This window comes from Belonocnema kinseyi, chromosome 7 (genome assembly GCF_010883055.1).
Source record: "Belonocnema kinseyi isolate 2016_QV_RU_SX_M_011 chromosome 7, B_treatae_v1, whole genome shotgun sequence".
NCBI lineage: Eukaryota > Metazoa > Arthropoda > Insecta > Hymenoptera > Cynipidae > Belonocnema > Belonocnema kinseyi.
In genome coordinates, this window is record NC_046663.1 from 4,804,396 (window position 1) to 4,817,408 (window position 13,013).

Below are 13,013 nucleotides of genomic sequence, written 5' to 3' on the forward strand. Positions count from 1 at the left end.
AATTTTCAAACTTATTGATTTATTTCAACCAAAAAATGTCTTTTCTGCTAAAAAAAAGGTTTTTTTTTTAACCAAAAACTTGATTCTGCTATCAAATAATTCACTTTTCATAAAAAAATTAATTTTTAAAGTAACTGATGCATTGTTTCCAAAAAAAAAGGAAATCTCAAACCAAGAAAATGATTTTTGAACCAAAAAAGGAGAATTTTCAAATAAAAAAGATGTATCTTAAAACATGAAAAATTAAAATTTTGAGTTAAAAAATTAATCCTAAACAAAAGAAGGATTTCAAATGAAGACAAAAGCCTGAAATCAAAAAATACATTTTTAACCATGTAGTTTACCTTTATCCAAGTACTTGAATTTTTTAATTAAAAAATATGAGTTTTCAACTAAAAATATAAATCTTCAGCAAAAAATTATTTCTTATTAAAGCAATTAAACCACATCTTTCAAACAAAATAGTTGAATACTTAAGCATTAAAAAAACGAAGTGTACACTGTCGGTAACGGTAAAAAACAAATTGTCAGTACTGGTAAAAAAATTGTCGGAACCGGTAAAAAAAAATTCCGGTACCGATAAAATTTTTTTAAGGGTTTAAAATAAATCTTATTTCGAACAAGGTAGCAGCTGATGCTCGTATTCATGGAATTCATGGAAATTAAGGAATTCATGCAATTTAAGGAATCCATGGCTCTTTAAAGAATTCGTTGAATTGAAGGAATGTGTAGAATTAATGGAATTCGCGAAAAATTTGAAATTCAAGCAATTCATGTAATTCAAATTTCTCTCACTTTTCTTTAACATCTCGTGGGGAGGGGGCTAGAAGACACTCTTGTGACAGGCTAAAAAAATAAAGTTGGTCAAACCCCTACCACTTTCCAACGTCTCGTGGGGGGAGGTACACCTGTGACTGTTCACAGAAATAAATTTGGTCAATCACCGACCTCTTTCCAACGTCTGCAGGGGGGGGGGGCACCCCTGTCATTGTTCACAGAATTAATTTTGATCGAACACCGACTCCTTTCCAACGACTCGTGGGGGCACCCCTGTGACTGTTCACAGAAATAAATTTGGTGAAGCATCGACCCCTTTCCAGCGTCTCAGGGGGGCGGCACCCTTCGGACTGTTCACAAAAATCATTTCGTTCGAAACCCACCCCCTTTCCAGCTTCTAGTGGTTGACGGGAAGACATCCTTTGACTATTCTCAGAAGTAATTTTAGTCGAACCCCGACCCATTTACAACGTTTAGTGGGGGGCACCCCTGTGACTGTTCACAGAAACAATTTTAGTCGAACTCTGACCCTTTTCCAACGTCTCGTTGGGGGAGGCATCCCTGTGAGTGTTCACTGAAATAATTGTAGTCGAACCCCGATCAATTTCCAATGTCTCGTGGGGAGAAGACACCCCTGTGACTATTCACAGAAATAAATTTGGTCAATTACCGACCTCTTTCCAACGTCTGCAGGGGGGGGGCACCCCTGTGATTGTTCACAGAATTAATTTTTATCGAACACCGACTACTTTCCAACGACTCGTGGGGGCACCCCTGTGACTGTTCACAGAAATAAATTTGGTGAAGCATCGACCCCTTTCCAGCGTCTCAGGGGGGCGGCACCCCTCGGACTGTTCACAAAAATCATTTCGTTCGAAACCCACCCCCTTTCCAGCTTCTAGTGGTTGACGGGAAGACATCCTTTGACTGTTCTCAGAAGTAATTTTAGTCGAAACCCGACCCATTTCCAAACGTTTAGTGGAGAGGCACCCCTCTCACTGTTCACATAAATAATTGTTGTCGAACACCGACTCCTATCAATCGTCTCCTTCACGCCTGTGACTGTTTACAGAAACAATTTTAGTCGTACTCTGACCCTTTTCCAACGTCTCGTTGGGGGAGGCATCCCTGTGACTGTTCACAGAAATAATTGTAGTCGAACCCCGACCAATTTTCAATGTCTCGTGGGGAGAAGACACCCCTGTGACTGTTTACAGAAATAATTTTGGTCGAACACCGACCCCTTTCCATCTTCTCGTAGGGGGGGGGGCACCCCCCTGACTGTTTACAGAAATAATTTTGGTCTAACCCCGACTCCTTTCCAACGTCTAATGGGGAAGAAGGCACCCCTGTGACTGTTCACAGAAATAATTTTGGTCGAATACCGACCCCTTTCCAACGTTTCGTGGGGGTATGGCATCCCTCCTGACTATTCACAGAAATAATTTTGGACGAACACCGATCCCTTTCCATCGTCTCGTGGAGGGCACCCCTCTGACTGTTTACAGAAATAATTTTAGTTCAACCCCGACTCCTTCCCCACGTCTCATGGAGAAGAAGGCACATCTGTGACTGTTCGCAGAAATAATTTTGGCCGAACAGCGACCCCTTTCCATCTTTTCGTGGGGGGCACCCCTCTGTCTCTTCACATAGATAATTTTAGTCAAACCCCAATCCCTTTCCAGCGTTTCGTGGAGGGACGTCCCTGTCACTGTTCACAGAAATAATTTTGGTCAAACACCGATTCCTGTCCAACGTCTCGTGGGGGGTGCCCCCTCTGATTGTTCACAGAAACAATTTTTATTGAAACCCGACCCTTTTCGCATGTCTCGGGGGAAGGGGTCACCCTGTGACTGTTCGCAAAAATAATTTTGGTCGAACAGCGACCCCTTTCCATCGTTTATTTGGGGGGGGGGCACCCCTCTGACTCTTAACAGAAATAATTTTAGTCGAACCTCGAGCCCTTTCCAGCGTCTCGGGGAGGGACACTCCTGTCACTGTTCACAGAAATAATTTTGGTCGAACACCGACCCCTTTCCAACGTCTCGTGGGGGGTGCCACTGTCTGATTGTTCACAGAAATAATTTTAATCGAAACCCGACCCTTTTCGTACTTCTTGGTGTGAGGGGTCACCCCTGTGATATTTTCGAAAGATTTTTAGTCTAGGAAACAAACCAGCAAGATGGCTGATGTGGAGGATCGAACATCAGGTTTAAAGCACATTTTACTTTCCAACAACAAAATAAGAAATGTAAACAATCTGTTAATTTCCTGCTAAATATTCTAATTTTTAACCAAAAAGTATGACTTTTTAACAAGATTGTTCAATTGCACAAAAAATTGCAATTTTGTCCAAAAATATGAATTTAAAAAAAAAGATTAATATTCTACGAAGAGTTGCATTTTTGATACAAAAAGACAAATTTGTAACGAAACAGTTTAATTTGAAACCAAAAGGGATGCCTTTTTAAGAAAATCATTAAATTTTCAACAAAATAATAAAATTTATAACTAAAAAAGATAAGGTTAAGGAGAATTTTTTTTGCGAATTTGCAAAATTGCCAACATGAGTGAAGGTTTCCCCTTCCCCCTCCCGTAACAAAACGTAACAAAAAGTCTCGGCTCCCCTCCACCTAAACTGCTATGTAATAAACTAATAAAGTACGGTACCTTAGGGATCATCCATAAACTATGTAGGTTCACCAATTTTGATAAATCCCCCCCCCCCATTCACCTCGTTGACAACCATTGAGTTGGTCATGGACTCACTAGCTAACCGAAAGTAACTTTGCCTTCAGATAAACCCCGATTTTACGTCTATACTGATTTTATGTATGTTTATAGCGATTAAAGTTGCTAATATATGCTTATATTGTCTACATGACGGTCTGGTGAATTATAAACTTCGGTAGTAAATCAACAATTAAAATAAAAAGGTTATTTTCAGAGTAAGTGTTAAAACGTGTCTAATTGAATTTTATGTGACAGTTTATCCGACTATTATTAAATTTATAAATTACGAAAGGTAAATTTTTAGAAAAAAAAATGGAATAAACTTTTAATTTAAAAGAAAAATTTAATTCGATAAAAAAAACGAATTTTCTACCAAACAGTTGATATTTTTTTCTAAATTATTGAACTTTCAAGACAAAAATGACGAATTTTTTATGCGTGCGTGACTCGCTTCGCTCGCAAGTTTAAGCGCACCTAGGGCACGCAAATGTTGGTTCTCCCGCTTCGCGCTCGATAATGTATTTACCTCGCGCTACGCGTTCGGTCCTTGTGCACAGACTTTTTAAAACTAAAGGTCAAAGCATCGACAACATTAATTTGGTGATTGTGAATTCTCTTTTGTTAAAGCTCTTTCGGCTTTAACTAACACATTCTCATAACGTATTTTATGATGCGCACTCGAGTTTATCTCTAAAATTGTATATCATTCCCATAAATGTATATTATTATTATTATTACTATTATTATTATTATTATTATTATTATTATTATTCATGACATGAACTGGTATTAAAACAGACGTAGTTTCGTTATCTCGTTTAAAAAAAATGTTCATCCTTTAAAAAATTTGTTGTTATTGAACATTTTATTTAATTTTCTGTCGTTTTTTCATCAACTGAATTCGCTCATTTCTAATGTTATTTTTACGATTTAAACGTTACTCATACGGTCTACGCAGCAGCCTTACCGTTTTTTAACTTTAAAATTATATTGATTTCAAATCGTAGATTTCAAATTATTTATGTCTTACGGTCCAATCGTGAATCGAAAAAATAAATATGAGTCAAAAAAACATATCTGAGTTTCGAAGAACATGTTTTTTTGACTCATATTTATTTTTTCGATTTACGATTGGATCGTAAGACATAAATAATTTGAAATCTACGATTTGAAATCAATAAATATCAATGGTCGAAGAAAGGATTGATTTGTTTCATCGAATCATTTTACATTTAAAATTATATACCTAACCTCAGTGCACCAGACTTTGTTAATTTAATTTTTTTACCGCATCGTGTTCTACATCGGAGTTGTGGTCTCTTATTTCTTCATCTTCTAATAATTCACTAAAAGAGTCTCTCAAAGCGTCTAAGGTGGAAAGTCTAGTTACAACAACAGTTCTACGAAACTTCGATTAGTGAGGGTGGGAGGAGGGGGAAGGGAGATTAGTTTAAACCGAGAGTCAAACCTGGTTAGTGTTTTATATTGAGAAGGTCACCAACCTTCAGCAGCGTTGTGTCAGATGGGAGTTCATATGGTGTTATTTTCACATTCCCGGCCCCCCTTCAGGAGCGAAACCAAAAACTTATATTATATATATTTTTTTATGTATTTATATATTTGAGAATATTTAAAATACTGTGAAATTGTTGAATGAAGAAATGTAATTTTTGGATTTTCATGATTTTTTGATGCTGTCAAAATTTTAATTTTCGATTTTTCAAGAAAATTCGAAAAGATGTTATGATAATCTTGTAGGGAATTTAAAAATAAAAAATTTTCTCCTGTTCACTTTTTTCATATCGTGCGTTATTTGGCTTAAAACGTTCATTTCCTTGTGTTTTTTGGAATTCCGTAAGGGCTATAACTCTGGTAATTTTTGCTTTTATGAAAAAAGTTATTAGGATAAATTGTTCGACTTTTTGAATAACACGAATATCCGTACAGAGAATTTTTGAATCTTGAAGGAAACTGGTCTCGAAAATATTCAAAATGCGCTCACCTTTTGAATTTTATATCCAAAATAACTGGCTAATAAACCCTGAACGAGTGTACTAAAGGGCAATCTAATAGATTGATTTTTTCAAAAGTAATCGTGCTCACAGACAGACAGGCATGCATACAGACAGACCGACAGACAGCCACATTCGTAAAAACCTATTTTTCGGATTCAGGGGGTCTCAAATCCTAGACATTTAACAAAAAATGGGGGGGGGGGTCAAATTATACACAAATCTAATGCCTTCTCTGATGAGAATGTGAAAATTATTTATTTGTCATTTATAATTTTTGATAGTTCTGTTTTGGTTTTAATCGTAAAAAATAGTATTAAAAATATAAAAAATTCAATTTTTTGAAACCCCACACACGCGATGAAAAATAAATTAAAAGACAATACTTGTGTTAAGAATGTGCCCACGCAGAGGGCAGATTTTTTTAACTGTTTATGCTGTTTTTCATTATTAAATCAAAAACTACGCATCCTATCAAAATGGGGTTCAAATAAAATTTGTAGATCTTGTTTAAATGCACAATTTTTGTTCTATCATCTTTTACCGTATTTTGCACAGTTTGGCCGAAAAATTTACTTTTTGGATTTTTCATTACTGTGTGTGCTGTCAAAATTTGAATTTTTGATTTTTCAAGAAAATTCAAAAAGTTGTTATGATAATCTTGAAGGGCATTCGAAAAGCAACATTTTTCTTCTCTTGAATTTTTTTCATATCGTGCATTATTTGGCATAAAATGTTCATTTTCGTGTTTTTTTTTGGAATTTTGTAAATGCTATAACTGTGGTAATTTTTCATTTTATGGAAAAAGTCATGAGGATAAATTCTTTGACTTTTTAAATACTATGAATAACTGTAAAGAGAATTTTTGAATTTCAAAAAAGTGGTCTCAAAAATATTAAAAATGTGTTCACTTTTTGAATTTTTATCCAAAGTGACTGGCTAACGAACTTGGCCTTTAGTTTAGGACACTAAATGAGTGTATCAAAAGCCAATCTAATAGATTGATTTTTTAAAAAGTTATCGTGTTTACAGACAGTCATACATACAGACAGACATACAGACACATTTGTAAAAACTTGTTTTTCGGATTCAGGGGGTCTCAAAACGTGGACATTTGATCAAAACTGGGGGGGGGGGCAAATTTTACACAAATATAATATCTTCTCTGATGAGAATGTAAAAAGACGAACTTTGACTAAATCGAATCTACCAAAAATGGAATAGGTATATTTTCAATTACCAAAGTAATTTTTCAACGAAAAAAATGAATAAATTTTCAACAAAACAGTTCAATTTCCATCCCGAGATGATTTTTAAAATAAAATATTGAATTGGAAGCAAAAAATTTATTTTTAAGAGAGTAGTTTAATTTTAAAATGTAGGTGTTAATTTTTTAATCAAAAATATAAATTTTTAAACAAAAAGATTAATTTTTTGCCTAAAAACCCGAATTTTTAACCAAATTTAAAAATTCTCAGCCAAAAAGTTAAATTTTCAATTTAAAAGATTGATTTTTAAACCAAACGATTAATTTACTATCAAAAAGACGAATGTTCAATAAAATTGAAGAATTCTCAACCAAAAAGTTGAATTAAAAAAAAAAGAATTTTTTTAATTTTTAAAAAAGTAGTTCAAATTTAAAACTGAGTAGTTAAATTTTAAACCAAAAGGGTGAATTGTTTAACTAAAAGATTAATTTTCTACCGGAAAAAAAGAATTTTTAATAAAATCTAAAAATTCGAAAACAAAATTTAAATTTTCAATTTAAAAAGGTACATGTTGAAACAAAAAGACTAATTTACTTTCAAAAAAGACAAGTTTTTTTTATTAAATTCAGAAATTCTTAACCAAAAAATTAATATACCACAAAAATTTTTTTTTTTAAATGCAAGATTTCTCAACAAAAAGTTGAATTTTCAACTAAAAAAGATGAATTTTTAAACTAAAACAATTACTTACTTCCAAAAAAGACGAATTTTTAATCAAATTTAAGAATTCTCAATCAAAAAGTTGACTTTTTAAGAAGGAAAGGATTTTTTTAGTTTTTAAGGAAGTAGTTCAATTTTAAAACCGAGTAGTTAAGTTTTTAACCAAAAGGGTGAATTTTTAACTAAAAGACTAATTTTCTACCGAAAAAAAGAATTTTTAATAAAATCTAAATATTTGCAACCAAAAAGTTCAATTTTGACTTAAAAAAGATACATTTTTAAATAAAAAGACTAATTGACTACCAAAAAGTCGAATTAAAAAAATTTAAGATTTCTTAACCAAAAAGTTGAAGTTTCTACTAAAAAATACGAATTTTCAAATAAAACGATTAATTTACTACCAAAAAGGCGAATTTATGAATAACAATATCAATTTTCCGACAAAAAAGACGGGTTTAAACAAAATCCGAGAAATCTGAACCAAAAACTTGAATTTTCAACTAAAATGAAGAATTTCTAAGCAAATAGATAAATTTACTATCAAAAACATTCATCATCTGGAAACGTACTAAGAACGTTACCATATGTAAGTTTAGAGAAAAAAAAATTTATGTAAATTCTAAAAGGTTTGTGTCACGTTACTTTTATTGCCTCTCCCGTCCTACCCGTCACCAACCACAGGTGTTGTGCCCCCCCCCCCCCCCAAGTGGTAACGTAGTCTATGGACGATCCCTTCTGAGCGAGAAGAAATGGTTATCTAAATCAAATGTTGGCGCCGAAAGCAGTCGGTAAGGCAGGAATATGGTCGATAAGAATGACAACAACCTCGATCCGAGGATCCACACCAGACGAAACGACACCAAACGAGTTCCGACGCGTTAGGCGTTGCGGCAGTACCAGTCCGCGAGTCCGAGTGAGTTCGCATTCAAGTTCCTGTTGACGAAAGATGGTTCCTCGGGCTCATCTCGTGCGCAACTGTGTCGGTCAAATTCAGAAGTGAAAATAGTGTGTGACAGTGGAAAATCTCTGTAAAAACGTAGGTGTCTCGTGTAAGATGTGGGGAGGAAAAAAATGTTGATGTTGAGCAGAAAGCGGACATGGATGAAGCGGAAACCCTTCAGGCCATTCTTGGTGAGTTTTCTTCATCTTGACACAATATCCACTAATCCACTTTAATTTACCAATCGGAAACCGTTTGAAATTTACTGGTACCGTCGCAACCGTAAGCTGCAATAGAACTTCTCAAATCTGCCACCTCTTCCACCTTTTCCGTCTTTCGTTAAACTCACCCAACTTCTTAGTGTCAAGGAAGTAACTTGGTTACTTGGTTTTCGTTACTTGGCGAACAATTTGTTGGAGAACGGTATTTTCTGGGGCAGATTTTTACCGTGTTTTCTCTGTCGAATGATAACCTAGTTTTGGTACCATTATTGCTGAGCTTAGTTCGCTAACAATTGACGGTCGGAATTAATAATACGACTAGTTTGACAGCCACGTGATGCGCTCATCCGTGTCTCCACTCTCCAGTTCACATAGGCAAAAGGACCAGCAAAAAATACCGAAAAATAAAATTCTACTATTGGAAAACTGACGAACTATAAAATTTCCGAATAATAAAATTCCTAAACAGTTTGTGATATTATCGAATTTGAAAATTCCCGAATAATAAAATTCCTAACCGAAAACTCCCGAATTAAAAAAATTAAATTTTATTTCATTTATAACATTAATTTAATTATTACAATTAAACATTTTTTATTTATAAACAAGTTCCGGGAATTTTAAAATTATGTGGCATTATAAATTGTCGGGAATTTTACAATTCGATAATATTGTAAACTGTTTGGGAATTTTAGTAATTAGAAATTTTCAAATTTAGATTATTAAAATTTTTTTTGGGAATTTTATTATTCTGAAATTTTTCAGTTTGGAAATGTTATTATTCAGGAATTTTATAATTCCGAAAGTGTTATATTCGGTAATATTATAAATTGTTTGGAACTTTATTATTCGGGAATTTTGTTAATCGAAAATTTTTTTATTCGGAAATTTTATTATTTGGGATTTTCAAATTCCGTAATATTATACACTTTTTAGGAATTTTATTTGTCAGGATTTTTCAAATTCGGGAATTTTATTATTTGGATATTTTTCAATTCTGGAATTTTAGCACTCAAAAATTGTAGTAATCGGAAATGTTTCAATTCGGTAATATTATAAACTAGTTAGGAATGTTATTAGTAAGTAATTTTATAATTCGTAAATTGTATTATTCGAGAAATGTTTAATACAGGCATTTTATTATTCTGGAATTTTCCAATTCGGGAATTTTATTATTCGAAAATTTTTCAATTTGGAAGTTTTAGTACTCAGAAATTTAATTTTTCTGGAATTTTTCAATTCGGGAATTTTATTATTCAGGAATTGTTCAATTCGGAAATTTTATTAATCGGGAATTTTATTATTTAGGAATTTTGTAATTCGGGAATTTTTCAATTTGGGAATTTTAGTAATCGGAAATTTTTTAATTCAGATTATTATAAACTTTATGAAATTTTTATTCTTCGGGAATTTTATTGTTCTGGAATTTTCCAATTCGGGAATTTTATTATTCGGAAATTTTATCATTCAGGAATTTTATAGTTTAGGAATTTTATTATTCGAGAATTTTCCGATTCCGGAATTTTTTAATTCGGGAATTATATTACTCTGAAATTTTCCAATTCGAGAATTTTATTATTCAGGAATTTTATTATACGGAAAATTTTAAATTCGGGAATTTTAATAATCGGAAATTTTAAATTCAGATTTATCATAAACTGTTTGGAATTTTTATCCTGCGGGAATTTTGCAATTGAGGAATTTTAGTAATCTCAAATTTTATTATTTGTGAATTTCACAGTTTTGGGAATTTTATTTTTCGGGATTTTTCAGTTTTCCCAGTCAAAACTCGAAACCTCAAATCGCCCACTCATTTTTTTCGTTTCTAAAATTGTTTATCTTCACAACTGAATTTCTATCTAAACTAAACAAGATCAGTTTTAACCAAAAATGGAGTATGTACTGTATAATAGATTTATTCTATACCAAATTGTTTGAATTTTCTAGTCAACAAAAGAAGTTAATTTAATATAAAAAAAAGTTTTAATCGCAAAAAAGAACGAATTTTCAACAAATTACTTGAATCCTCAACTAAAACAGATTTTTTTCATTCAAAAAATTTCATTTTTTTACCAAGAAAGGCATACTTTTAAAAATACATATACATTTTCAACTGAATAGTTAAATTTTCTCTAAAATTCTTGAATTTTTTATCCGAAAATGTGAATTTTCAAAAAAAAAATTGAATTTTTAACTCGACAATATAAAAAAATAATAACAATTTTCAATCAATTATTTGAATTTACCATAAAATAATTAAATTCTTAGTGATGAAAAACTTAATTTTTTACAAAAAATTGAATTTTTAATTAAACTTATGAATCATTGGTAAAAAAAATTTGTTTAAGAAAGTGGTTGAACTTTCAAGCAAGTGTAGTTGAATTTTCAACCTAAAAAAAATATTTTTCAACGAATAATTTAATAATTTATATTTTAAAGAAAGGTATTTTAATCGAAATAAAAACAGTTGGATTGAATTAACAAAAACAAATTTTTTACGATATTTTTCACTCCTTGATAAAAGCATAATAATTTTCAATCAAACAGTTTCATTTTTAATCAAAAAGGCGTATTATAAACAAAAAAGTTATTTTTCTACAAAGTGGTTAATTTTTTAAATAGTTACATTTTTAAACAAATACCTGAATTGTATATCAAGCTAGTTTAATTGTCTACCGAATAGTTCAATTTTAAACTAAAAAAATAAATAAGCTTTACGCCAAAATTATTATATATATGTATTAAACCAGAAAAGAAGTTTTTAACCAAATAGTTGAATCCAGAGCCAATAACATAAATTTCCAATAAAGAAGATAATTTTCTAACGAAAAAGAATTTTCCACCTGACACAATCAATTTTCAACAAAAAGTTAATTGTCTACTAAGTATTTAATTTTTGAAATCAATAATCTCATTCTTAATAAAATTGTTACATTTTCTACTAAAATAGTTTAATTGTCAACTAAGAAAGATAAGTTTTCATCCTAAAATTTAATAGTTACAATTTACGTTTAAAAAATTAATAAAAAAAATAATTTTCTACCAGTTAAATTGAACCGAAAAAGACAATAAATCTTCTTTTCTTACTACAAATATTTATGTAAATACAAATATTATTTAGTACCTATTTTATAATTCATTATTTAATCGATCGTTTATCAATGTTTATTGGATTTTTTCGTTTAACATTACCTTGATGTTTACTCTGTCTGTAATACTATCCAATCACATGAGATCTCGTGCAATCTTTTACAATATATTGTAGTCTTCCATCACGAAAAAATATTATAGAAAAGTCAGTATAAGTCTATTAAGATTTTCCTGTAGTAAATCTTAGAATTTTTTCGCCATTCTAGAAAAATCATAAAAATCTCTAAACTTAAATCGGTACCATTTGAACTATTAAAAAACTACGACTAATTAGTAGTTTTCTTCTAATTTAAATAGAGAAAATTTGCTTACTACTAATTAGTAAAAATCTACTAATTCAGTGGGTTCATTTGACAATTTCTGCACATTATAAGCCTAGAAGATGTTTAATTTTTCTGAAAATACGCTTTAGTTACCCCTAATTTTTCCAAGGATACTTACCCAGTTCCTTTTAATCTTTTCACTTGTTCTTTAATATTAAACTATAATTTACCCCTTTGCAACAAAAAAAAAGAGACAAAAAAGAATAAAAGGGACCAAACTCATTCAACTTTTTCATAGCGCACACTTTTTCATAGCGAATAAGCACAAGGAATAACGCACAAGAGAACACGCTTCAACGTACACAGAACCACGTACTTGCTTCCTATGCACTAGCGTCAAGTGGTGTCAACAAGCGTAAGCTGTGAAGTGTTGACGTGAGAATGGTGAAAACTTTGTTTTACATGAACAATTATTTCAATATTTATAAAAGTAAGTGATTTTATGTGAAATAACTTCTTCGTCTGTCCTTTGGAATGAAACAGAAAATTGAAAATCGTCTGATACAAGCGGCTGCCGATTGCACAAGAAGGCTGCAGAATGCATAAAAGTGCAACGCAACGAACTTATCGATGTCTTCTACGCCATGCTGTGCGAGAATCACAGCGACTGAAATGAAGGCCTGTGATTGGTCGAGAACCTTGTGCGTCATGCATTATGCGCTGTGCAGAAGCGTGTGCTTTCCGCTTGCTTAATCCCTTTTAAAACAACACATTGAGTGGAAAATACTTCTGTGAGTTCACCATAGATTATTATCTGTGCGATTTTAAATGAATTGGGTCAACAAATTCAATTTACAGTTTGGGCAAATCCCACGAACATGATTCGCTGTAGTCAGAAAATTCCGAATCATAATATAATCTATGTGATAACATTTTGCTGACATACGCGGTCGCCCATAAATCTCGCGACGTTACAAATAGTTAAAATA

General features: G+C 31.9%; 1 protein-coding gene across 4 annotated transcripts in view; it reads left to right on the plus strand.

The window, feature by feature from the left end:
• The first annotated feature begins 8,354 nt into the window (after window positions 1-8,354).
• Window positions 8,355-13,013, plus strand: part of LOC117176938 (myelin regulatory factor-like protein) — a 277,814-nt gene continuing 273,155 nt past the window's right edge. For all 4 annotated transcript variants that reach the window (XR_004467639.1, XM_033367340.1, XM_033367341.1 and 1 more), the window contains exon 1: window positions 8,355-8,581. Coding sequence is in view for 3 of the 4 variants with exons in the window: in XM_033367340.1 (XP_033223231.1) it covers window positions 8,548-8,581 (34 nt within the window). In the remaining variant the exon portion in view is untranslated. The remainder of the gene's footprint in view (window positions 8,582-13,013) is intronic.